This window comes from Drosophila novamexicana, unplaced genomic scaffold, assembly GCF_003285875.2.
Source record: "Drosophila novamexicana strain 15010-1031.04,08,12 unplaced genomic scaffold, DnovRS2.1 tig00001151-arrow-arrow-pilon, whole genome shotgun sequence".
Taxonomy (NCBI): domain Eukaryota; kingdom Metazoa; phylum Arthropoda; class Insecta; order Diptera; family Drosophilidae; genus Drosophila; species Drosophila novamexicana.
In genome coordinates, this window is record NW_020824842.1 from 484,330 (window position 1) to 512,189 (window position 27,860).

At 41.7% G+C, this 27,860-nt stretch overlaps 1 protein-coding gene and 1 long non-coding RNA gene across 6 annotated transcripts; one reads left to right on the forward strand and one right to left on the reverse strand.

The window, feature by feature from the left end:
- Nucleotides 1-511: 511 nt before the first annotated feature.
- LOC115766448 (pleckstrin homology-like domain family B member 1) lies at nucleotides 512-27,243 on the reverse strand. 5 transcript variants are annotated; one of them, XM_030710376.1, is made up of 10 exons: nucleotides 27,009-27,243; nucleotides 14,987-15,101; nucleotides 11,826-13,582; nucleotides 11,560-11,765; nucleotides 9,698-10,410; nucleotides 9,479-9,632; nucleotides 7,165-7,327; nucleotides 1,022-1,455; nucleotides 810-942; nucleotides 512-743 (listed from the first exon to the last, which is right to left on the reverse strand). In XM_030710376.1, the coding sequence occupies exons 2-10, from the start codon at nucleotides 15,099-15,101 to the stop codon at nucleotides 567-569; spliced, it is 3,852 nt and encodes a 1,283-aa protein (XP_030566236.1). In that variant the 5' UTR covers nucleotides 27,009-27,243; the 3' UTR covers nucleotides 512-566. The 5 variants fall into 5 exon arrangements, with proteins under 5 accessions (XP_030566236.1, XP_030566237.1, XP_030566238.1 ...); XM_030710377.1 differs by lacking the exons at nucleotides 11,560-11,765; nucleotides 11,826-13,582; nucleotides 14,987-15,101; nucleotides 27,009-27,243 and adding an exon at nucleotides 10,624-10,706 and having other exon boundaries at nucleotides 515-743; XM_030710378.1 differs by lacking the exons at nucleotides 11,560-11,765; nucleotides 11,826-13,582; nucleotides 14,987-15,101; nucleotides 27,009-27,243 and adding an exon at nucleotides 10,467-10,527 and having other exon boundaries at nucleotides 515-743.
- Nucleotides 26,346-27,812, forward strand: LOC115766454. Its single transcript, XR_004018208.1, has 3 exons — nucleotides 26,346-26,490; nucleotides 27,241-27,658; nucleotides 27,732-27,812. It is a non-coding gene; the product is annotated as an uncharacterized LOC115766454 (long non-coding RNA).
- Nucleotides 27,813-27,860: the final 48 nt, after the last annotated feature.

The window sequence follows — 27,860 nt, forward strand, 5'->3', positions numbered from 1 at the left end:
GGTTGCGTTATTTGCGTTGGGCTTGTCTGTCAAATATATATGTGTCTGTGTATGTGTATATACATATATCTGTATGATATATGCGTTTGTATGTATATAAAAATAATGCTTATTTTTCTAAATTATGACAAAATTAAAAGCATAAAAAATACATTCTTCACTTTGGTCCAGTACTGAAATCTCGGATTTCGATAGTTGCCAAAATTGGTTGCTTAGTTTCTTGGTATTTTTATACCCTTGTTTGTTTCTCTTGTTTCGATTTGGATACATACAGGATTTATGTAACCTAACTAACGACTATATATGAGCTCCCTTCTTACATATCTACAAAAGTTTACATTTTAAGTTGAGCTAAAACCATTTCAATGTGTGTGTGTGTGTGTGTGTGTGTGTGTGTGTGTGTGCGTGTGCGTGTGTGTGCGTGTGTGTGTGTGTGTGTGTGTGTGTGTGTGTGTGTGTGTGTGTGTGTGTGTGTGTGTGTGTGTGTGTGTGTGTGTGTGTGTGTGTGTGTGTGTGTGTGTGTGTGTGTGTGTGTGTGTGTGTGTGTTGGGCGCCAAAGGTGTTTTTTAATAGTCCAAATTTCCCTGGGCGCCGGTTATGATGGCATCAATCCAAATGCGTGCCGCTGCATCCGAGGCAGCCTGCAGATTATAGCTACGTTTCTTGGTCTTCACAATGAAGGTACAATGGGGCCGACCGCTCTTGGAGGCATTCAAATGATCCAAATACACCTCGTCTATGGTCTGCAAATGGAGTAGACAAGTTTTCATATTTGATAGCCTTAGCCATGTTTATTTTGTTGTACTCACGGCAAAGTAGGCGCCTCCACGTGGCTTGCGCTCCGACTTATCCGAGTAGTAGATGAGAGCGCTGCGTTGACGATCCAGAACAAACCAGCGCCGCGACCAGGCATGAAACGTGGCGCCCAATTTGTGCAGGTAACTGAAATGGGTTTCATTATATATTTTATATATATATATTTGTATATTTTGCATATAATCAGTATCATATTGTTGCTCACCCGCGACAGCTATGCGCATCGACAAACACATGCGGACAGAGATCGATCTGATGGCCGGCGGTCTCGATGTGATGCCGCAGATTCAGATCCGGCGAGAAGATGGGCAGGTAACGTGTCAGCGGCCGCTGATGCTTGGGCAGGGCGCGCTTCCTTTCGCCGCTGGTGCTGGCGCTGCTGCTGCTGCCGTTGCCGCCGGCGCCGCCGCCACCGCTGCTGCTGCCAGCGCTGCCGCTGCCGCTGCCCGCCGAGGCGGTGTCCTGTGAGTTGCTATGGCTGCTGGCGCGCTTGTTCTCAGACGCGGCATCGCCGTTGGCAAACTTTGGCGCCTCAATGGCGGCCTCGCAGTTGTTGGCCTCGGAGAGCGGACGTGGACTGCGCGCCGTCGTCCCCGCGACAAGTCCATGATGCTCCAGTTCCGGCTGTGAATGCCGTTGCTGTGGATAACCAAACAAAAACCCAATAAAAGAGCGTGTCGCAAGTGCTTTGGAGCGCCAAAAGAGAGCTGTTGCAAGTGGGTTAGCGGGTTGTCCAACTCTATAAATAGCCGCGCAAAAGCCAAAAGATCTTTTCTATGCCAGGGACAAAGCTGCGCATTCCGCTGGTCGCTGGCCGTTGGCCGCTGGCCAATGCGTTTAACCCCACAATGGCTACGTCGGGTTAACAAGCACTCTAACATCATGTTAAATTTGCTCAGTTGCAGAGTTGCCAATTCGTTTTGTCTAGCAACTCAATCGTAGGGCTGCCACACGCAGTTTTGTATCGCTGTTTCAAATACTAAGCCCAAAATTTAATACTCTTGCAGACGTCCGTAATTTGTTCTTTTAGGAGTCATACGATATATAATAGCCCGATTTGATACGATTTTTACAGATATGTGTGTGAAGCAAAGTAGCTGGTTTGCTTAGGGATACCCTGTATATATCCATACAAAAAACGTTTTTCGACCTATATATTTAAAGATCTATAAATGAGCTTTGTGATATAGTTCAATAAATATACATCTTGACGCTTGGGGAATGTTAACACAAACAAAATAACGTATTTAGTACATGGCTACATCCATCTATCAATACATATATATACATATATCTTTAATTCGTTAAGTGAGCACAAATATGGGCTTCCATCAATATCTGTGGAAAATGAGTGAAAAACTTGTAGTTGCACTAAGACGGGATTCCATCAATATGTGTGGAAAATGAGTGAAAAGCTTGTATATGGAATTTGTGTGTTCAATTTTCAACGGATTTGCTTCAAAACTCGTTAAATAATTGCAATAATGATTGATTTCTTTGCCATCTGTAATGTAAATTGATCTAAAATTGGCTCTTAATTAATTTGTGTTGTTTTACACATTTTTAGCAGTTTACAAGTGAAAGCAATTCCGCACACTTGAAAGAGAAGCGAACAGGCATGCCACATACACACAGATACACACACACACACACACACACACACACACACACACACACACACACACACACACTCACGAGATAATAGAGTTCTGTGCGCTGTCGTGCATTCGCATCCATGCGACGATGCTGCACATAGGTCATCCAGACAGACATGATCCCGAGCTAAGCTGACTGCCTTGTTTGGCTTGAAGCTGTTGGGAATTCGAACGCGCTCTTGAAAAGTCGACCGTGCAAATCCGAATGTGAATGCGGAATAAAATAGGAAAAAAACAATGCGGAATTAGCAACGGGCGCGGGTCTGTGGCCAAAAATGAAACGAGGCGCACACGAACATTGTCCAGCAGCGGCAGCGTATCGGGATACGAGATTCACAGATTCGGCCAATTATAATCGTAATGAGGCGCACACAATTTATGGGTCTATTGGCGCTCTACGAAGATCGAAGAAGCTGCTGTTGCTGCTGCGGCTGCCACTGATGATGGTACTAGAACTTGTAAACAAAATTTGCCACCAAGGTAAACAACAACAACAACAGCAACAACAAAGACTACAACAACAACAACAAGAAGTGAGAAGTGCGCATAACGAGCAGCGGACACAAACTGACGACCCCACCAGAAAATCATCAGCTGGCGTCTTCGGCGAATATATAAAGAAATAATATTATAAACTTATTAATAAGTGTAGTCCATAGAACAGAGCACGGTGCGACAGGATGCGGCGGGGGCGGGAACGGGGGCGTTTGTTTTTAAAATAAACATTGGTAAAAACAAAAATATATGAAAATGGCAAACAAATTGTCGAGACGCTGAATAACTGAATAAAACTCGTGACTAACGAGCTGACGATCGATTGCCGATGCCGCGGGGCCGTCAATCGTGATGTTACGATCCAGGGCAAGAGAGTGAGAGAGAAAGAGAGAGCGAGAGAGAGAGAGAGAGAGAAAGAGAGAGAGCGAGAGAGAAAGAGAGAGGGAGAGAGAGGAAGAGATCCTTAAGTGCATTGACATGCTCCAGAGACGAAGGAAACAGTCACCAAACAATTTTTGTGTGTCATCTATCAAATACTTTTGTCTACTCAGCGAAAATTGATGACCTCCAAGGCATATTCATCCAATGTAAACATAATTTGGACCAACTATAACAATTAATAATATAACAAGGACTGAAGCTCCGTAACATGCTGATAGGGTGTCTATAATGTTGTTATATGCCTCGATCAAAAAAGTAGGTGGTTAAGTGAACTAGTTCTTTAGACCCAGACGATGTAACAATAATAATAATAATAAATTTAATAATAATAATAATAATAATAATAATAACAATAATAATAATAGTAACAATAATAACAAAAATAATAATAGTAATAATAATAATAATTATAACAATAATAATAATAATAATAATAATAATAATAATAATAACAATAATAATAATAATAATATTTATAATAATAATAATAATAATAATAATAATAACAACAATAAAAATAATAATAATACCAAAAATAAATAAAATAATAATAATAATAATAACAATAATAACAAAAATAATAATAATAATAATAATAATAATAATAATAATAATTATAATAATTATAATTATTATTAAAATGTAATCATTATAGAAATCAACTATTATAAATATTATATATATTTATATTACTAACAGTAGCAATAACAATAATAATAATACGAATTACTATTATTACTAATAATGGTAATATATGGTATATGTGGTATAAAAAAAAGAATTATAATAAAACCAACAATGCGCGGTGAAATAATATTGATATGCAAGTGAAGTGAAAATCAAATCATACTAATAATAGTAATAAGATAATAATAATAATAATAATAATTATGGAATACAACTAGCTTCATAACATATGCAAATATTCATAATAATAGTAATAACAATAACAATAATTATCTAATTTTAATAATAATGATGATATCCTAATTTAATCAATTATATGACTAATAAAATAATATTGACATTAATAAAAAATAATAAAATATGCTGCTCCAAACTCAAATGCAAAACTCTAGACGAAAAATTAATAAATACGTGTCCCCAAAAATGTACCCAGAACTTGTTTATAAATGAAACTAAATATGTATCGGGCAAAGCCGGACAATTCCTGCTAATATTTGTATATAGCCGTTAAGAAGGAATTTGTTTAAAAATAAAAAAAAAAAACATAAACATATTAACTTTATTATCTGATATTTTACAGCTTTGCCCCGGCCATTTGTTCATTTTCAAATTCAGTCTATAATATGATTCTTATCAGTTTTCGATTTAGGAAAATCTGTAAAATACACGGATTGTAACCAAATTATTTGATAATTCTTAGGAATTGAGTTTGAGGTTAGATAAAAAGAAAAAAAAAAATACTTTTTAAAATTCATCATACTTGATCTTAAGGTTGGATTTGTGGTGATATTTATTTTAATTGTATAAAACAACTCTTAAAATAGTTAATGCCAATAAATTTAAAGATGAAAGAGAAAATAATTGAAAATACTTTTAAAAATATGTTAAAAATGTCAATACCAGGGCTGCAAACCGATTCGTTTTAAAAATAAACATTTATAAATTTATATTTAAAGGCAAAACGAACGTCAAACAAGTTGTCAAAAAGGGCAAAAGGGAGACTCGTTACCAAGGTAAAAGTAACTTTGATACCAAGCATGACATTTATTTAACCAAATGTGATAAATATCAATTTGGGGTGGACATCAAATTTAGCCCGCATTTTGTTTATAAAAATATTTATTGATTGCAATATTAAATTAAAAATGAAATTAGTTCCTTACAACTTAAGAACTATTTGACAAATGAACCAAACTTAAGAGCAAAGAGTTGGTTTAAACCGTGAACCGAAACCAGAGAGTGTTTTGTTTTCGGTTTGCAGCCCTGGCATGTAGATTGAGAACGCGCACTCTGACGATCTTCGATCTTTTTTGCATTAGACATTTGAATCGTGTTGGGAGCGAAAGGTAAGTAACCTTTATCTTATTATTTATAGACCTGCTTTGGTACTGCCCAATTAAGCACTATCTTTCTAAAGTCTCTTAGCGTTAATTCTTAACAGTTTTTACTGTTGACACGCGTATATTTGCTGTTCTTATCGCCGCTTGAACAACAGGTTTCTAGTATGCGAGTTCAGTGCATGCATAACTATTGAATTGCTCGACTGGAAGATACCTCTGTCATTATTTATAGAAATGTTTGGGTACATTAACAAAAATATTTGCGATTTATGCTAATCCCACCTCTTGGTTATCATGCTCTTTATGTGCACTTTACAGGGTATCTAAATAAGTGGAGTTACTTGGAATAGTATATACGATTTATGTGGGAAGCGTTTGTCCAAAATATAATGCCACCTCTTGGTTATCATGCTCTTCTTATGCACCTTACAGGGTATCTAACTAAGTGGAGTTACTTGGGGTAGTATTTACGATTTATGTGGGAAGCGTTTGTCCAAAATATAATGCCACCTCTTGGTTATCATGCTCTTTATATGCACCTTACAGGGTATCTAACTAAGTGGAGTTACTTGGGGTAGTATTTACGATTTATGTGGGAAGCGTTTGTCCAAAATATAATGCCACCTCTTGGTTATCATGCTCTTTATATGCACCTTACAGGGTATCTAACTAAGTGGAGTTACTTGGGGTAGTATTTACGATTTATGTGGGAAGCGTTTGTCCAAAATATAATGCCACCTCTTGGTTATCATGCTCTTCTTATGCACTTTACAGGGTATCTAAATAAGTGGAGTCACATGTGATATACTATATACTATTTATGTGGGAAGCGTTTGTTCCAAATATAATATGCCACCTCTTAGTTATTATGCTCTTTATGTGCACTTTACAGGGTATCTAAATAAGTGGAGTTACTTGGGATAGTATATACGATTTATGTGGGAAGCTTTTGTCCAAAATATAATGCCACCTCTTGGTTATCATGCTCTTTATATGCACCTTACAGGGTATCTAACTAAGTGGAGTTACTTGGGATAGTATTTACGATTTATGTGGTAAACGTTTGCTCAAAGTAATATATTAGCTCAATGCTTTTATATAGTTGCATTTGCAAATATATACATATTCCAGGGTATCAACACAAGTTTCTCAGCCCACAGTTGGTTTTAAAACAAGGGCTTATTCGTATATATCCCAATGCAGTTCTATTGGCCGGATCTAGGAAATTGTAGTCGACATTCTGAGATATCATTTCAAGTAACAGGATATTGCATTTGTTTAGACGCTCTGTTTACTCTGTGCTCAAGTAACGTGGCATTTTAGCAATAAATACGCCGCATTGCACTCGGCTCTGTCTAGGGTATTCGCAAATGATGGCTATGGCAATTGTGTTTGTCTAACATTTCTAACACATGGATGGAGGAAGGGGTCAGATTTGTAATCTTGAAATCGATGAATGTTCGATCTGATGATGTGGGGGCTTGTAAATCTTGTGGACCACAAATTGTATTTGGGCAGATTTCAAATTGTTTATTTACAAAACGTGTGGCGATTGTTTGAAATTACAAATGTGCCGTGTGGGCGCATAAATTGAATGACCTTCGATGCATTCACAAGAGGGAGGGGGGAAAGGGGGGGGGGGGGGGAGGGCAGACAGATCTGCCAGCGGAAGACATAAAATGGAAGACTTTCGTTTCGCGTTTGGCCTAGGTTAACTTTTGGCTACTCACCTGTTGGCTTGTGGCTGCTGCGGCTGTTGTTGTTGTTTTCGGACTGCCGCTGCCGTCACCTGACGCACTGTTCTCCTTATCGTGCTGTGTCTTTTGTTGTGCTGTCTCATCGTTGAGCTTCTGCAATTCGGTTTTCTCAAATAGTTTGGCATCTTTGCCGCCGCTGCAAGGACATGAATTAAATGCCTAGTTAGTCACTTTTATCATATTGAGATCGTTTTATCAGCTGTGCGGCTGCTGCTGCTGCTGCTGCGTACCAGCATGGAATCAGCGTATTTAGCTTATCCATCGCGATGACTAATGCAGCCTGCGGAACTGCGACTGCGACGGCGACTGCGACTGCGACAGCGACAGCGACGGCGACTGCTGTGGCGCGCTCTGTTTGACTGACTAAGCGACAGGCGCTGCGAATCGGAATCAAATGCGGAATCGGAATTGGAACCGAGTGCGGCAATGGATGAGGCGGACACAATGCATAAAATGCGAGCCGTTGGCAGTTGGCAAATAAAAAGGCGCTCTCCCGCACACAGACACACGAGCAGAGAGCGAGAGAGTTAGCAAGAGAGCGCGACTGATGCAAACACACGCACACACAGGCAAGCAGCTGATAAGCTGCTTATCAGCACAAGCAGCGATGCCAGCTGCGTTTGTAATTGCAGCACGCTTGCTTTTCAGGTGACGTCGTCGTTGCCGCCGTCGCTTGACTAACTAGCTGACCGACCGATCGAGCGATCTTCGAAATAGCTAAAGTCAAAGTCGGCAACGCGAGCGAATTCGGCATCGAACTCGAACTCGAATTCGAATTCGATTTCGGTTTGGGCAAGTAACGGGTGTCGTGTGTCGCCAATGAGTAAACCAAAAACCACACTAATCAACACGCACAATATTTGCCTTGTTGCCTTATTGTATGTATGTACATATATATGTAACTCTTCTGCTCTCTGTTTGCCTGTTGCTCTAACAATTTGAAAATCGAAAACCGGTTTCATTTTCAATCTACTCACAATTAGTCGCCGCCGCCGTCGTCGTCGTCGGCGTCGTCGGCGTCGTCGCAGTCACCGCATTGTTTTGCTATTAGCAAATAATTTGATTAATTATAGAGTCAACGGGTTGAGTGTGCACGCCACCCAAAAGGCATTTACACTGCACAACACACTTATGCAAGCACATTTAGAAAATATCTGGATTAAATTTGAAAAAATATGTAAGATCTGCACGAATTTTAATATGTGAAAAAAATTGAAATTATACTTTGATCGTTCGAAAATGAGAACTTACAAAAACTAGAATTGCAATTTTTAGGCAATGCGGCAAGCCGAACCGGTTCAACCTGGTTCACATTTTAAAGACGGTTTGGTTCAAACAATTTGCTGTTGTTTTCGCGTATTTAAGTTTCACATAAATATAAAAAAAGGATTCTCTATTTCTAATCGAACCAAAATTTGGGTTTACAGAATCTCAGTTTCACGAAACAAGCCCGAAGATAAGATATAGGTTTTTTTGTTTGTAGCCATATTTTAAATGCTTCTAAAAATCAAATCATTTTTTTTTTAACATTCAAATAAGAATGTTAATAATAAAACCCTTCTGGAACTAACCAATTGGGTTTTCTTTGTAAACTTTAACCAATTATCTTTTAGGCTTGTTTTTCCATACCTCAACCCAACTCAAAATATTCGTTTATTCGTTTATTGTTTATTTGTCAACTGACTTGACTGTCAAAGTTTACCAGGCACTTGCTGTACCTTTTAAATATTTTATTTAAGTTCTCGCTAGATAATCTGTCCTGCATTCCTATGAATGCATTTGAATGAATGAAGAGCTCTTTGATAGACAGATGTCTAAATAATCGATTTTAATTAATTAAAAAGCCAGATCAATAATGATTGCTTGCAACTAAAATAATATTAGAAACTTGATAAGATATGGCAAATAAATCATATATAGAAATAATAAGTAAACAATGAATATGGGTTTATAAAGGGAAGCTAAATAGATGGTATCAAGGCGATCAAAGTGAAAGCTACTCGAACTTTTACCGAATCTAGTGCTTTGTTGGACAGTGTAAGGGTGGTGCATCAGATCTATTGTCAGCTGCACAATTAATTAAGAGCGCCAACGATATTGTCAAGCATGTGGAACGAATGAAAGAATGCGCCGTCGGGGGGGTTAGGCAACTTGAACCCAAATGTTTTGGAGCTACTCCTCGGCTGCATTCGAGCCGAGCCGTTGATTCAATTAGAGAGTGGGCAAGATGGTAGTCGGATTGGTTAGAGGGCAGAATGTGGGGCAGAATGTGTGGTGGCACACTCACTTGGCGTTCACTGGAGCGTGTTGGGTTGGCGGCGCTTCAATCGTTGGCTCTGTTGTCTGCTGAGTGGAGAGCAAGTATTGGGTGCGTGCCTCGTCGTGGCTCTTCTTCTTCAGATCGTACATCTTTTGGCGCTCGTGCTCGATGACCTGATGACCTGTTGCGGTTGGCAATTGGCAAAGATTAGCATGAGGTAGCTCAAAGGGCAAGGGTTGCGCTTACCTTGCTGGGCCAGCAGCAGCTTGCGATTGCGTTCGATCTCCTTGATGCTGTCAAAGATTTTGGTGCTGGCTCCTTGGCTGGTCGAGATGGGCGCATCGTTGGCTACTTTACAGCTGCGATCGATGTCATCCTGCGAGGGCACACGTCGCTCCAGCGGATTCACTTCGAATCTGTCGCTGCGCAGCGATAAATTGAAGCTAATCTGCTCGCAGCTGCCGGCATCGTAAATCTGCAAAGGTGCTCGCTTCGGTGTGCTTGTCACCTGTGCTCCATGCGGCAGCTCGATCTTGTTGTTGTGGAACATGTTCTCGTTAACGCTCCTGGACATCAGATCCTCCTGATTGTGCCGCTTCGGGCAGAGCAGCTCAGCGGAGCCGAACAGCGACTGCGACATGACGCCATTCACCAGATTGCTGCTGCCGCCGTTCGAAGCGGGCGTTGCGCGTCCGCTTGTGGGCGATGTTGGCTCCTCGACTGAGGGCTCATCGGGACCCAGCTGGATGCGCAGCGATGCCAGCTCCGTTTCCAGCATTAGGCGCTGCTCCTGACGCTTCAGTTCCTCGTGGCATGCATGATGCTCCGACTCCTCCTCAAAGTACTGAAACTCCAGATCCTCGAAGGTCTTGCGATCGCTATCCAGCGACTCGCACACATGCTCCAGCTCCTCCTTCAGGCAGGCGTTGTTCGGCTTTTGCTTCAGCATGGCGCGCAGTCTGCAAAACAATAATGCAAACGTTAAGTTTTCTTCTGTTTTCCGATTGTGATTCACTTCTGGCACGGCAACAAAAACCAACTGAACGAACTTAACAAAACAGAAGCACGTGAAAACTGAAATTCCAATTTGAGAAACTCAATCCAATTTAACTGAAGTTAGCTGACTAGTGTACTCGAATGCGCCCATAAACCTAAGCCCGCAAATTTTTCACCTGGACGAATCCGATTTTCAGTTCAAACCCCTTTCAATACTAGACAAACGTAATTGCCTATTCAAATGAGGGCCCAGCCAAACTACTTAAACCCAACTGCCAGCCACAGTGCACTTATCTCCGATTTATATACCCTATACCTATTAAAAAGGCGCACACAAATGGGCATACCTAAATGCTCCAACAGGTGTTAGCTTGTTCTGAGTGTAATACATTCCTCTCCTATCTTTGGAGTTGATTTAAAATAGCATTTATTTGTTTTTGTTTTTTATGGAAACCCCAATCTCTGACATTCTAAAAACCATAATACAAAAGCACATAACTTCAGCAGCGCCTGCTAAAGGGTATCTACACGTCGATCACGCTGTATACAATCTTTATAGTTCTCGTCTAGCCCAATAGAGCACTTAATATTCGACTCGATTTGCATATTTGTCGGGTTTTTTCAGGTATTCGAACATATTATTGGATAATCGGATTAAACAAACGACTTTTACGTGAGTTATATTTGCGATATCTGATATATGGGATATGGGATATGGAATATATATAACTAGTTGATCTAGCTAAGGACTCAAAGATTAACTTTAGTTAGCTGTTAGGGCTGAAGAAATTGGGTTTGACTTAGGGCTTTAATTTTTGACAACGTCGTCCGTCTCTGTAAAATCGAAAGGTATCGATTTCTAGCCACGGATAACATATACCGAGTTATATAAGAAGAGCTGTAAACACAGGTATTCGTGAAGCTGGGAATAAACCAGAAAGAAGATCTATATTTGACAGGGCGAAGACTAAATACCCTTGCAGAGAAATATCCTGGAAGGGATTTTCATACTAAACTAAGCGACTATTTTACAAGGACCATATGGACTCGGCCAGTTGTAGCTGCGTCCATTGTGAATAGCCATGGTCGTTAATGTGGGTGCACATGCTCACTTATTCAGTTGATCCTGTTTCATTTCAATGGACTGCTTTAGCTTGGCCTGTTGATTCTCCTCCATCACGCGCGTCGCATTGCGCTGCGCCTCCAGGCGATGGATGCGATTCTGGAGTGCCAGCAGCTGCTGCCGCGGAGTCGCTGTAGCCGTCGGCCGCGTTGCGGATGCTGCCGCTGTTGTCGCGGATTGTACGCTCGGTTCCAGCTGCAAAAGTAAAACTGGGTTTAGTCAAAGGTTGATTGGTTGTTAAGGAATGGCAAATACCTCGTGACTGTGCGTCGGGGCTGGCAGCTCCTCCAGCTCCTGCTTGAGCTGCTTGCGGCGCTGCTGCAACTCGCGCCGCTGCCGTTGCTCCACATTGATGCTGCGCGGCGCCGGCGCTGGCTTGCGAGTGGGCTTGGGCGATTGACTACTGGCGGATTCATTCAGATTGAGCGTCAGATTGTTGATGTTCTTATTGGAGCGCTTGGCGGGCGTCAGCTGGCGGCCAATTGGCTGCTGCTGCTGTTGCTCCAGCTGCTCGAGCTGCTGCTTGCGCTCAAAGGACTTGAATAGCTGCTCATAGTCGCGCTGCTGATTGGGCGCCGGCGGCTTGGGCGCCAACGGTGGCTTAACCACAGCCGTTGGCGGCGTTGGTGTCGAGCTGGCCAAGGCAAAGGCGCTGCTAAAAGAGGCATCCTTCTTGGGCGACATGCAATTGGTGCGTATTTTGGTGCGCGGACTCTGCGGCACATACTTCGCCGTGCTGCTGGGCAGATTCTCATGGCTGGCGCTGCCAGCTGCAGCTGATGACGACAATGTCGAGGACGACAAGGTCGATGTCGATGCTGCTGTGGACACATGCAGCTGGCCATTGATCTCGACCCGATTGGGGCCCAGCAGGCGCACATTCTCATAGCCCGATGAGCTGCTGACCAGCGCCAGATTGCTGCTGCTGCCCGCGTGCTGCTGGAACGGCGACTTCTTGTCTCGCGGCAGCGAACCGTTTGTCTTGATCCGATTCTGGACAATTGGCGAGGAGGTGATGCTGCCGGCGCTGGCATTGTGCAGCGTATGGTTGCTATTGTTGTTATTGTTGCTGTTATTGTGCTGCTGCTGCTGCTGTTGCTGTTGCTGCCGATCCGCATACTCTGTGCAAATCTTGAGCATGTCCTCCAGCTCGGCGCCGCTGTTGAGCTCCGTATTGATGCAATTCATGGTAAATATTTGCAGGCTGCCGGCGGTATAGGTGCCCGGCTTGGGATAACGATCATACCGATCATTGTTCACCTTTCCCAACAGCTCTACAGGCTGCGCCAACTGTTGCTGCTGCTGCTGTTGCGGGTGCTGCTGCTGCTGCTGCTGCGGGTGCTGCTGCTGCTTGTAGACAGCCGCATTGCTGGGTATATTGCAGTAGCCGGAATTGTGGCCAATTCCGTTGGCGCCGCTGCTGGTTAATGTTTTGGCATACTGATTGTTCAGCTGCTTTTCGCCGCGATGATTCTCGGCCAGGTTGCGGGCAAAGCTCGCGTATTTCTGGCCCAGCACATCGCGTGCGGGCATATTGACCGTGACCAGATCGGAGCTAAACACCTTGGGACACTGCACCACACCATGCAGATCCATGTTGTGACCACCATCCCGATTGTTGCTGCTGCTCTTGATTGGATTTATGATGCTCTCGTAGAAGCTTTCCAGCTCCAGCGTTTGACTGTCGCTGGGTCGTCCGGATTGCGTGAAATCGATTTGTGGCATGGAGATGCGCTCATTGGAGCCCATCGCTGAGCGCATCATTTGCGCCTCGTCGGGATTATTAAAGCGAAGATAGTTCGAATTGCCAATGGTGATCATGGCACCCTGTGTCAACTTCGCCTCCTCAACCTCTTCGAGTGGGGCGCCGTCGATAAGCAGCCGCGCCTCCGGCTCGGGCACCAAAGTCACCTCGTTGCCCTCGCTTCTGTATATGGTGCAGTGCAGCGCTCGGACTCCGCTGCCGTTAAGCGAGATGCTGCAGCTGGGCGCCGATCCAATTGTTGTGTCACCTGCCAATCAAGCAAATCTTTTTATTTTAATACAAATTACACAAATTCCATAACTGTAATTGTAGCTTGAATCGTGAACGTAACTGCAAACGCAACTCTAAGCTGTAACTGTAAACTATAACTGTTATTAACGTCGTTACTCAACACCCGTCTCTCGTTGTCCCGTTGTACCGCCGCTCTCACTCACACGCACACGCACGCGAGCTCGGCCTGCAAGTGACTCGCCTAGCTAGAGCAGAGCAGCAACAGGCTGAGCAGGCGTACTGAGCTGAGCTGACACGGGCGCTCTTATCTCAGCTCGCGCGGAGCAACAAGCACACACGGCGTCCTCGTCAAGGCATGTTACCGTGGTTCGGGCCAAAGATTACGCACACTGGTAAGCAATCAATTTGTTTGACAGCAAAAAACACCAAATGCAATGCAACTTTTAAAGGTCTGATTACACCGTGAATAAGGATCACATATGGTTTCTAGATATGAATAGAAAGTTCCTGAAATTCCATATAATAAAATAATATCTACAGTTTAGGGTCGAAGTTTGCGACTAACAACATTTTTCATGTGACACATCATATATTTTTGTAGTTTTCAACAACTTTTTTATAGGTTCTCATTTCCGCCCGACAAATTATAAATACACTATTCTCATTTTGAATGCTAACGGAAAGACACGTGAGCTTTTGTATTATATAATATATATATATGTATTCATTCACTGGCCTTGGAAAAACTTTGCCATTGGATTGGCTAACGCTTTGAGCCAATTCCTCGCTATGTTTTCCAATTTTCAATTGTTATATTTGGGGTGTAGTTGTTGGGTATTTCTATTCAACCAAGTGCAATTTTATGACTTTTGACTAAGACTCCAGCTTACAAAACCAAAAGATCTTTGATAAGTTTCTTACATTTTTCGGATACTAAAAAGAAGTATCTGACGTGTTAAGAAAACCATGAAGTTTTGTTTTCCAACGACTTTTTTTTTGTTAAACTAGCTCAATTCGGGTCTTGATAATGGTCAAATATTTTTTAGCTTCCAAGTTTAGAAGCAATATGATTATGTGGCTTACACGCATATATAAAAGGGCACTATCTTTATGATGGTATTTAGCCAAACACTTAAGATCCTAAAAGCTTTCGAGTTTTTTTTTTTAGGATTTCTTTGAGTCACACTGTGCGGATCTTATCGCGGCGAGCAATAGGAGAGCCGAAAACTTGTCTTCTTGTTTTTATTTTGTGCGTCGCTTTCGCGCGTTTCGTTTGCGTATTGAATTGTTTTCTATGTACAGTTTTTTGAGTTTCTGTCTCTTGACTTCTGCTTATCGGCTTACAACTACTGACCTTGCCGGGCAAGGGGGCAGCTGGGCGCGAAGGGGCTTATGTATATATGTAGGCATTCATACTCACCAATATGTATGTAGTGGATGGTGACAGCGGTGCTGAGGCGGCCGCCGCCCAGGCTAACCAAATGGGGATCTGAGGCAGCAACACGCAGCGACGGATCCTTTTTCGTCAATGACATCTGCAAAGCGATCAACGAGAAGGAAGAGAGCGGGCGATAAGTACGAATACGAGTGGATGAGCGAAAACAAGAGGATGATGCGTTGCGTGCATTTCGCAGGGCGTGAAATTGTCAACTGAGACGCCTACAGGCGACACGGCATGACAAATACAAACACATGTATGTATGTACACACAAGCACACACGCGCACCAATACAAATACAAATACACAAACACAAACACGCATGCGCAGCGGGTGCAGCTGCTCTACATTGCTTTTGCTTTGTTTTGTTTTCTTTTTAATGAACAGGACGCACATGCACGCATACATATGCACACTCAACGACGCATTTGGACGTTTTCTGCCAGCGCGCATAAACGGTGTTGGGTGACGCGCGCGCCGGCAGGCACGTGTGTGCGGGCGCGCGCGCGCACGCTTCGGCAGCTGTACGTTGAGACGCTGCTGTTGCGCCAGCGGTGTTGCCAGATCGGCAGAGCTCATAGGAAATCAATTGGAAAGCTAATCAATCAACGACATTGGGCAAATAAATGAAGAATGCCGCGGTTGATAACACAAACATACACACACTCACACATGGCGGAGGCACGGAAAGTAAGCGAGCGACACACACATTTAAGTTTTCACTTTTATTTTTGGGCGCGGAAATGGCAGCGGTGGGCTGTTTACGAAACGTTCCAATAGCCAAATTGGGTCATAAACACCAAAAGTGGCCGAGAGCATGCAGGAGGAGGAGGGAGCGAGAGAGAGAGAGAGAGAGAAAGGGAGCTACAGAGATGAGGCAACAACGGCAAAGCAATAGGAATGCGATTAAGCTACATCGTCATCGTCATCGTCATCCTCATCATCATTACATATGTGTACGTGTATATGTGTACGTGTATATGTGTGTGTGCGTGTGTGTGTGGTATGTGGGCCAGCCGAATGGATAACCAAGAAATGGGAGCACTTATGCTGATAAAGTTTTCATTGGACACGCATCATTTTCAGTTGCCACAATGTGCTGTCATTGTTGTTGCTGTCCCCACATTATCATTATCAGCAGGCGCTGTTTGTTGCTGTTGTTGTGCGTGTTATAATTACATTTACAAGTGCGTATCTGTGTGTGTGTGTGTGTGCGACACACCGGCGCGACATCGGTCAGTCTTCATTCGTGTGTAGAGTATGTGCATTCATTTCGTTAAGCTCTGCACAATATGATTATGTAATAACTTTTTTGTGGAACGCATGTGGACCGTATGGTGTGGGTTGCCACCTGGTTTCGACATGCGTATGAACGCATGTGGATTGCATGCGATCTAAAGTGCTCGCTGAAATGCTCATGTACATTAGATACGATCTTAGCTGATTGGTAACATTTCTCTTTTAGCCCCAAGCGCATTGTCCAGTCAACTAACCAATGCTTGGGTTCCATCGCGTGATTCTTCCATTTTGCACTTTCCATTTGTGTCTAGACTGCCGCCCGGCTTGATAACTGGACAACTGCATCATTCATATATCCCATATCCCCCATATGCATTGCCCATTACAGCAAACATTACGAAATGCATTTTTATCGCCCGCTTTGCAGTTGCCTTCGTTTTGATACCCTTAAAGACGGTATTATAATTTTGTCATCGAATGTGTATACCATAAAAGACATATCAAGCATATGTATTCATCATTAGTAGCAACAGCCAAGTCTATCTAGTTTTAAAGCTTTTGTAACCAAACTTTGCTTCAGTCCGTCTTTGTGTTGCAGGCAATGCATACGTCGAGATTAGCCGGATCGGACAACTACATATATCATAAGGCTGTCATATGCGCATTCGGTCGTAAATTGAATGGGAACGAGAAAGAAAGGCTATCTTTGGCACGCCGAAGATCTAATACCCTTGCAGACCCAACTTTTTCATGATGCTTATAGTGCTTTGCCCGTATCTAAGAAGCACAGGGAAAATAGTTGGTCAAGATATCTTGATAAACAAAATGTATTTTCATACAAAAACTTAATTTTCGACCGATCGTTCCTATGGCAGCTATATGATATAGTGGTCCAATCCAGCTGGTTTTAACAGATGTGCTGCGTGCAACAGAAAGAGGAAGTTCTGCAAAGTTTCATTAAGATAGCTTTAAAACTGAGAGACTAGTTCGCATAGAAACAGACAGACGGACAGACGGACATGGCTCTATCGACTCGGCTGTTGATGCTGATCAAGAAAATATATACTTTATGGGGTCGGAGATGTCTCCTTCTATGCGTTACAAATCTCACGACAAAATTATAATACCCTCTGCAAGGTTATAAAAATAGATCAAAATGATGTATCAAAACTTTTCTGTTTTTGTGTGCAATTTGCTAAGCCGTAAGCTATATGTCGACAAGGGTATTTAATCGTCGGTGTGCCGTTCTTTCACGCTTTGTCTTTGTTTTGCTTTTCTTTTTAAAACGCTGCTGCGCATCGCACGTCATCTTTGGCGTCGTCATCGTCATCAGCCAGCGGGCGGGGCGGGGCGGGGCGGGGCAGCAGCAGTGAGGCAGACATTAAAAGTGCCAAGATGTGTAATAAATAATCAAAGAAATCAACAGCAACAAAAGCCAAATGAGTCAGACCACTGCAATTACAACAACATCAACAACAACAACAACAACAACAACAACAACACAGCACATGTGTGCAGATAGATTCCAACAATTGCTGTGCCTTTTTATAGGCCTCTTTTCACTCTGTTTACAAAGTAAAAGTGAGTATATGCAGGCCGAGAAGCTGAGCAAACCTATTTCTAGCAAAGCGTTAGGACAACCTCCCAAGCTGGCAGCCACGCCCACCCTTTCACAGTTTGAGAGTAACTGCTTGGGGATAACAGTTTCAGAGAAGAGTAGACTGACTTCGGCTGTATTTACAGAGTATTGCGCTGTTATGTGCGCCCGACTACAATGTTTCGTTTTTAAGGGGCATCAAAATGTAGCCTTGTTGAGATAAGATAAAAGCAACGAAAATATTGAGATGCCCCACAAAGGCAACATCCACCCATTGGGCAATGCTTATGAGGTTTCAGATATATATATATATATATATATATATATATATATATATATATACTGTATATATATATGCTATAGCACACAAGAGATCGGCCCATTAACAAAGAAAGTAGGATGTGGATGCCCTTACTCTTATAGTCCTGGAGATGGACACGCTTAATCAAATCAGCTGACATTGATTAAGAATTGCTGTACATTCTTCTTTTTCCCATATTAATAGCTGAGTTAAGTAAATTTCAAAGAACTAATTACAGTTAAGTTACGCCAAGTTGTTTACCAGCTAATTGAGTCACAATTGAAACAGTTGGCAGATTCCGAGAGGGCGGCGGAAGGGGGGGGGGGGGGGGTGTGTTAGCATAATGAGCTCTCGAAATTTCTTGGCGTCAGCTTTGATAAAGAAAAACAAATAAAAACCACTAAACCACACTCATCAAAGTGTCGGAGGAGATGGGAATCCGCGAAGCCAAACAAACAATAATGGGACAAAACCGTCAACAGAAAAAGCGTCAACGCAATTAACGTTTCATTTTTGCCATTGCCGGAGCTTATGCAGAGCAGAGCTACCCCCCCTCCCCCCCTCGCACGGCACAGCCTTTTCAACCCATCAATAGAGAGTTCCAATAAACCGATGGCCACCCATTTCCAGCACATCCCGCAGAGCTGATAAATTGTTTGCTTTCGCTGCAGCCGCAGTTTCCTCTCTTTGCCTCTCACTCACTCGTTCGGCCAATGGCAGGTCGTAAACATTACAGGAAAAATGAATACCCAAACCCATACATTGCCATTTTTAGTTGTCTTTATTTATAGAGCGCAAACACAGTTGTGTATCCAACTTGAAAGTCAAAACACCGTTTCAATAATATGATAGTGCGGGCGACAGAAAGAGAGAGAGAGAGAGAGAGCAAGAGAGAGAACGAAAGAGAGGGGGCCTGGAATGAGCAGGCGACCAGGAAGGCAAACACTAGCACACACACACACACACACACACACACACACACACACACACACACACACACACACACACACACACACACACACACACACACACACACACACACACACACACACGCACATGAAAATACATATGTATGTACATACATATATACAAATGGGACGAGTCTGTGCATTAGCGCACCAACTGTCAATACTCTTATTTTCAATTGGCAAATGCTGTTTTTGGCTGTCAAATCAAATTGACTTTGTTTTTGGTTTTAATTTCCAACACCGCGGGGCGGGGCGGGCTTGAAACGTTCGCTAATTGAATTTGCCTGTTAAGACGAAATATATTTGCCTTGACTTAACCCAACAATGTGGGCAGGAAGCAGCAGCAGCAGCTATATGGAACTCATTGCCATATGATACCAAAGAAGCGGTTTTTCTATTTCGAGTGGTCAATAAATTCAGGCATGGGTTGCAAAAAAGTATGTCAAAGATTTGGAGTGGATCGGCTCGGCGTGGGCTTTCCAAGTGGACCTTACACTCATTCTGAGCTCATTCCAATTAAAGCAAAAGCTGTTTACCAAATTCCACTGTCTCTCTCTCTCTGCCTTCTCCGCTTTCACATTCACTTCAACACCTCCACTTCCAGATAAGGATTATGCTATTGATTTGCGTTGTGCATTTCATTGGAAGCTGTGCCTGGAAATTACAGCAGCTTCTAGGCTAGTGGTAGAATTGGTCACATCTGTCTGTTGTCTCACTCATTTCGCACTCACTGGGCATCGCGTGTGTAGGAGTAAGGGAGAGCGTGTGAGCTTTAGAGCCAATCTGGGGCTTGCCTTGGGCGGGCTGCCAGACAAATTGTGGATGGCATTTTGGGCCAGACATTCAAACTAGTTTTTGTACACATTGGCCACACAAATACTATGTATGCATGTATGTGACACATGGCGGACACAATTACGAAAAGTACACGATGTGTACAATGTTTTTATAATTATGTATGTATGTTAATAAAAATAAACATTTACCTACACAGACTGCGCAATTTGAATTAAAAGCATGCAGAGCGTAGCCAAAAACGAATTTTAAAAAAATATTTATTTTTTTTTTATTTATTATTTTTTTTTTGTATACTTTTATTTCATTTGAGGCCGCTGGGGTCGACGACAAATCTTAATAAAATCGCGCGCGATTTTATTCGCGTGCGTTTTTATTTTTTCTTCTTTATGGACTGCGAAGGTCACTCAGGCAGCAGCAGAGCAGCGCAGCAGCAGAGCAGGCGCAGCAGTGGCGCCGGCAACGACGCTGACGCCTGTACTCGGAGGGTGTTTGATTTATATTGCAATATCCCCCCCCCCCCCCCCCCCCCCCTTCGTACGTGCGTGCAATAAGCAACAAGGAAAAAGTTCAAAATAATATTCACACACACACACACACACACATAACATAGGCTCCGTTCGAGCTGCATACAAAAATGCAATCCAAATTTGTGTGCGTGTGTGTGTGTGTGTGTGTGGGCAAAGTGTTAAATTTAACGAGCTGCTGCATTTATTATTGCCGTTGTCAAAGGGTTTATGTGACATGCACACAAACACACAGAAATATGTATACATGTGTGGATATTAACGCATTAACTCCAACCACACACATTGCCACCTAACGGTTAACTGTGGGGGCGCCACTTGAAACTGTCAAAAATGATGCTGTTTAAATGCCTGCCTGGCAACGTATGTACATATGTGTGTGTTAGTGTGTGTGCATGCTTGTTTGTTAAGTGGCTTGTTAATTATGCTTATGGCTCGAAGAATTACCAAATATGCTGAGCAGCAACAATCAGAACGCTGCCACTCAAGACCCTCTCGAGATGACGAAAATCTAATTAACACACAGCCACACACACACACACACACACACGCACAGACACACTCGCATATTCTTAACGATTCTCGAAATGACGGCAGTTCGTAGCTCAAATTGAGTTCAATTGAAGTAACTGTTTACCATTTGACAGCAATAACAATAGGGCATCATTTACGCATATGCCCACTCCACTTCCAGTCCCCTACTCTCACTCTCTCGCACTGGACTTGCTAGTGTATTGGAAATGCAACAAAACAATAATAGTGCAAAATACGAAATGCAAACGTTAAGCGCTGGCTGCTGATGTCATCAACGGGGAAAACAACAAGAAAGACAACAACAGTTACAAATAACAAAAAAAACAACAACAATTACTACTATAAAGGCACTTGGATTTTAACAATCGTCACATTGCCAGCGTGGGGCAAAACTTGATTTAACTGGATGACTTCATTAATGAACTGGCAACAAAACAAGCGCGCATAAATATGCAAATAACTGAACAAATGTGTGTGTTTGTACTTACACATATTCATATAATAAATATGTAAATGCATACACATGTAATCACAATGGAAACTACAAAACGCTTGCGTGCGTGCGTGCGTGCGTGCGCGTTGGCAGGCAACGCTATACAAAAAATGAGCAACAAGAACAATACGCGCGCGCACGCCGCATTGTGCGCACTTGTCTCCAGTCTAGTTGATTTCGCGCAAGCTGGCAGCATTGTTTGGCTTTTTGCAAGCGTAGGTGCGCAGCAGAAGACAATTCAATTGCGAATGTTAAGTGAAGTCTATTGATTCAATTGGCTTCGACTGCAGCTGCGACTGCGTTTTTAATTAAACGCAAGACAAACGAAGGCTGCGTCTGCCGCTCCAACAACAACAACAACAACAACTCTGAACAACCCCCACGGCGTGTGCGTGAGGTTCTTGAACTCATTCGTTCAACAACAATTTGGCCTTTCCATAAATAAGGGCCGATGTTATTGTTGCTTGCCGTTATTTTGCACACGATGACAGCGACCGGAAAACGGATGTGCCCTATTTGGCCGTTAGTCGTATACATAAATTTATTAATACATACATACATACATACATATGCATATGTTAATACTTGAATTTTTTGTTGCGTCCCATTGCCATTGTGAACATGCGTTTACGGCATGCTAAGAAGTTTTTTGTCACTTCTTCATTTCAAATTGTGCCATTTGAAATGGGAACAGACAGGAAAAAGCTGCTGCCACATTTGCAATGTTATTGGAACAAGTTCAATTGAACGGCTCATTAAAATGAGCAGCCATAGAATAGTTTCTTTATTTTTTTTGTTTTTTATAAAAGAAACATTTTGTTTATTTAGTTGTTGAGCAAAATATGATATCAATACTTTAAGCTTTCGTATATGTGAATCTACATTAGTCAGTTTTTTAATAAAGACATATGCATATTAAGTTAATAAATTGTCTTTTATTGAATTACCCTAAGAAAACGACGACTAAACTAAAATCAAAACGGACAAGAGTAAATGAAAAGTGAATAACTGCTTCAATACACGACTCACAAAATGAACCACTGAACATATTCAAAATGAACTAGAACTCCCATCGCTAACATACATATATATGCATGTATGTAATATGTGTGTGTGTATGTATGTATGTATGTATGTCATGCATCACGCACTCACACGTCGCGATGCGCCATTAAAGATCAATGTGACGGTGGGTGACAAAGTGCGTCCGGTTTCGAGCGTTTTCTCGGATGCAAATGTCCAAGGCCTTCGGCTGGTGCTTTTGCTGAATAGTTGGTGCCAATGAACGCACTGAAACCGTTATGGCCGCCTTCAACACAGTATATTGGCAATGTGTTGTTGCTTTTGTTGTTGTTGTTGTTTGTTGGTGGCTGCTGTCGAAAAGTTTTCCCCCTCAATGGAAAAACTATGCAGCCGGCAGGCAGAAATGCGCACAGCTGCAACAACAACAACAGCACAAAACGTGCAGCGCATAAAAAGAAGTGTGAAATGGAAAAACACATAAAAGAAAAATACAACTCATACAGACAACAACCACACACACACACACACGCACACACAGAAACACACATATGAAACGAGAACATTAAAGGAATTTCATTTGAGTTTGGCTGGCAACGCCGTGTGACCTGCCAATTGGCAACTTCGTTTTTCAAAAGCGCCGCTTTCTAACTGCACTTTAAGCAGCGACAGTTCAAAAGCTCGGCTCGTATTTACATATGAATATAATATACATGTACATATGTATGTGCAATGGCAATGTAGGCAAATTCCGAAAAAGCTCTTAACAGTCATCCCATTGTTATAATACTCTACTGTCAAAACGAAAAAGGGCGTATACGTTGGTCAATTACAAATTGGAAATTTCTGTAAGTTTCCTTGCGTTGCGTCTATTCGCATAATATATTTGTTACATTTAAATATTTACATACACATATTCTCCCAATTGAAGATTAATATGGGATATAGTTTGAAACCCACTGCCTTGGAGTCACAGTTTGATGACAGAGTATTCCGCATTCGTATAGTAATGACTGAGCAACATCTTTACTTGTTTCACTGTAATTTGATGTGCCACAATCTCTTTGTGCAATCTCGCGGTTCTCGACGGAGGATTCGTATTCGCAGAATGAGTTAACAATAAAAGTGCTGGCGTTGACGTCTGTCGAGCCAATTCTGAGGCATGTCAGTTCGCATTAACGACCAGCATGCAACATGAGCACTTGATGCACATCCATGCATCCAATTTTGAATGGCAGCAAAGGGACGCTGAAAAAATACTCGATTTGCAGTTAAATTGCGTATTCAACGTGGGCAAAAGAGAAAAACAAACAAAAAACAAGCAAGACTCGCAGATACCCAATGCAGAGCCATAAGCTACGTATTGCCTTTCTATGCGCTTCTCATAAAATCAAGATTTGTTCAGTGTGGCAGCGGATGGAGGATAATAAAAGAGACAAAGACTGAGTGATGTAGGAAAAGGGACACGAGAAAGGCGAAGAGAGTCACATTTAAATATTTCATGCAAATACATACATATGTTCATGATGTTCCTTTTATTGGACTTAAAAAAATGCAATTGCAAATTGGAATGTTTAAACGCCAGAGTTAATTCGTATCTACAAAATCCCATAAAAAATAACCTTATACATAATTTAAATTTCATAATATCGAATGCACAGATTTCTAGATGATAACCCTATAGGGTTACTTGAAAATTCTATAGTATTTGAAAACAGAACAAAAAGGAAACAAAAGGAAATTCTGAAAAAAAGATTTTCTGCGAAAACTGTATTCAAGAAATTGGCTTGTTTTTCACAGGTTTTTTTAATTGAAACTGATAGCTCAGACTATAAGAATAAATTCATAGAAAAAAGTTGTTCATCAAAATTGATGAATGCTCGAAATAACTTTACTTATAAATACTTATATGTATATAGTTCACACAAGATTTGCCTAACTTGCAATATAAATAACAATAATTTGCTGATTAATTACTTTTGTAATTACACATGATTAATTAACTTTAAAATACAGGTAAGTGAACCTAGAATAAACAACAAATATATGTGTGTGTGTGTGTGTGTTGGCAAAGCTTAGTCAAACAACAAAGTTGCCAGTGTTGTAGAATCATCCAATTAGCATTAAATGACTTTTTGTACTTAAAGTCTTAAGCACTGCCAATTGAAATACTTTGACTGAACATATGTACATATGTACTTATGTGTATTTCCATATACATACATAAATAATTGGCAAGGGCAGCCAAAAACTGTGTCAGTGTGCACATGATGCATAACAAAGCGGTAAACTTTTAGCGCTCACTGTTTGCATGTGTGTTAGGTCCAGAGATGGGCCGCAGACCTTAGCTACGAGGCACGAGCACGAATCCGAAAAACAACATAATATGCAAATTTCTAGAGATGAGGCGATAGTTCGAGAACGGCTTGAGATAAGCTGCGATATTCAGATATTGCCCATCCCAAGAAGGCTTTGCAGAAGAAAGCGACGGAGACTTCGGAGGATCCTCCCAAGCCGGGTATTTGGATAATAATTTAAAGCTTAATATGTAATGCTAAGTATGTTCAATTTCATTAGTGTTAAGCTAGCTTAAGATGCCTTAGCACAGCATCAACAAATTAGCTAATAAAAGAGAAATAAAAAAAAAGATAAGAAATTCCCTTCATTGTTGAATTATCTAATTTGTTGGGTTACATCGCACCTTTGGCTCTATATCGTTGTTCTATTTTTCGTGCTGTGCCCAGAGTCTGTTGCACGCGCCCATCTCTAGCTGGGTACCGTTTGTTCCTTTACTCTTCTGTTTGCTGTGACACACAAACTGCATTTGCCTGCCTGTCACACACATGTTTTTGGCAATAGTTCGACTTCGACTTGCACCGTTGATGTTTATACGAGCTGGCTAATGGCAAGCGGATGACGATGACGATAATTATGATGATGAAGATGATCATGATGATGATGTTGGACAGTGTTGAGTTGTGGCGCTACACTAAAAACGTTGTTGCGCACATAAATATTTAGCTCGCAAGTGTCGCTGTCTGCATAATTATGACAGCCACAGTTTGAACCAATTTCTTTTCTTATGCTGCCTCGAGTAACCTTTGCGCAATCAAATCATTTGATACAAGAGAAAAATGCTAATTAAATACATTTATACATAATATGTATTTAGCTATGTATGTGATCCAAACACGGACTTCACATCAAAAATGGGCAATAGAAAAACATGAGAGAGTTGTTATTTTTGGTATATCCGAACTTTAAATACCCTTGCAGATTGTTGGTACATTTTTTGTATTATCAATGAATTCTTTTTCTGCAAAAAGTTGATCTACTCTGATATATAGGGAGATACACAGTAAAGTGCGTGACTATTTGTACAGAAATAGAAAGAATCCAGCATTTCACGAGAAATGCATAATATCCTCCGCAAGGGTATTAAAACCAAGCATAACGTATCAAATACAAGTTGATATACAAATACAAAAAGAAGCATTTTATATGAATCAAGATTTTAGATTTGCCACTAAATAAAAGGGTATACAACTTGGCATGCTTCAGAGGCAACAACATAGCTGTGAATCTGGCAAAGGGTATGCCTAAAGTCAAATGCCCGCCTGAAACGTATTCTGTGCCCCTTTCTGCCTTTCTGAATTTCTCAACGTTTTAAACCAGCGCACGTTCGACTCACTTTTTACTCGGTTACGAAAAGATAAAAAAAAAGAGGTGAAAAAAGCCACAAAATGTCAAACAAAAGAACAAGTTCTCAAGCAAATAATAAGAAATGTATCTGTTAATATTATTTCTTTTTTTTTTTTCGTCATTATTGTTGTTGTGTTTTGCTTGTTATTCAATTTTTAAAAATTTGCATAATTTAATGGGTGTATTTTTGCGTTGTTTTTGTCTCATTCGCATGGAATGTGGAATCCAAGTGGATTGGGCTGAGCTTTATACAAGATTCGAGTTGCATTTTTACACCACCCTACTGGGCCCAGAGGATACCAGCTTAGCGGTACTTTCTAGCGCTGCGAAAGTCACAACAAAAGCAGAAACCCAACCCAAAACAAACTTGCGAGGCATCTTCGCTGCTGCTGCTTCTGCTGCGGCCTCTGCCGGCGTCAGCAATAACTCCTGCAGCGAGACGCTCTCACTTGAGAATTGTGTGCCGCAGCCGCTGCCGCTGCCACCGCCGCCGTCGTCGTCTGGCAGTTTGTCTGCTTTTATGGAAACCGGCTAAATTCCATTTGATTGGGATGCCTTTGCCTTTTCTTTTTTCTCGCTGCATTTCACAATTGAGTTTCTGCTGACGTCGCAGCACACAGCTGTCAAGGGCGTTGGGCTTTTGGACGGCCGCGGCGGCCTGCAGGCAGCGACGCAGCTTTCAATACCGTTATATTTATTGTAGTGGGCGCAAATCTCATTGGCTGGTCTTATAAAGCGGAGCTTGGAGTATGTATATATGTGTATGTATGTATGTATGTATAGATGTGTGCATTATAAGTGCATTTGCGTGCACATGTATGTACATACCTTTAATGCTGTTCGCTTATTTCTATTTGCCGCCCCAACTGTTGCTACAGTTTACTAACTGTAGTGGTTGTTGTGTTTGCCAGCGTTGGCGTCGCAGTTTGGCTCTTGTGGTTGTGGTGGTGGTTGGTGTTGTCGTTTTTGTTGTTGTTGTTGTTGTACAGCGCGGCAAGGAGGAATGCATTGAATATTAATTAGTTCTTTATTTAAATTCTTGCATTAACTTTGTACATAGTGTGTATGAAATTTGCATCTAAAAGCCGCGCGCAACAGCAAGCAAAAGCAAGAGCAAAGTCAAATGCAAACAATTCCAAACACTGTGCGTGTTGGTAAACGGGTTTACTTTACTCTGGAAACCGCAATAACAACAATACCGAATTATATTTATCAATTGCAACGCTTGTGTATCGCATTTACGGACACTTAATTCAACACTTTTCGACTCGTTTTAATCAAAACAAGGCTTCAATGCACAACAAAAACAAATTGTAAAAAAATAATAAATTGTAAACGCACGCAGACGCCGTCGCGCCAGTCCGCTCAATGAGTTTTATGCGACTGAATCCAAAAAGCGACTGTTAAGTTAACAGGCTCTCTGTGAGCGCAACAGTTGGTTAACAGTTTTACAACAAGAGAATGGAAACCGTTTACATGTAAGTATGCAGCGCTTTTAGCACAATTCTCAGGTTTTTTTTTTAATATATTTTTTCTATTTAACTTGCTTAGGCAATAGCCAGTCTAAATTATACGGAGCTCTGTAAACAAACACAACTCGCGCAACGTAAAATTAACAGTACGTATGCGCAAAATCTCGAGTCACATACGCAAAAAGCAGCTCAGTGAACGCATAAATGA

Bases quoted from the DNA above. Each gene is read 5' to 3' on its own strand.
- LOC115766448 (XM_030710376.1), bottom strand. From the start codon at position 15,101: ATGTCATTGACGAAAAAGGATCCGTCGCTGCGTGTTGCTGCCTCAGAT. The intron at 11,766-11,825 runs GTATTTGCCATT...TTACTTTTGCAG, and splicing joins CCCCGACGCACAGTCACGAG to CTGGAACCGAGCGTACAATC. The intron at 1,456-7,164 runs GTGAGTAGCCAA...GGTTATCCACAG, and splicing joins CAGCAGCCACAAGCCAACAG to CAACGGCATTCACAGCCGGA.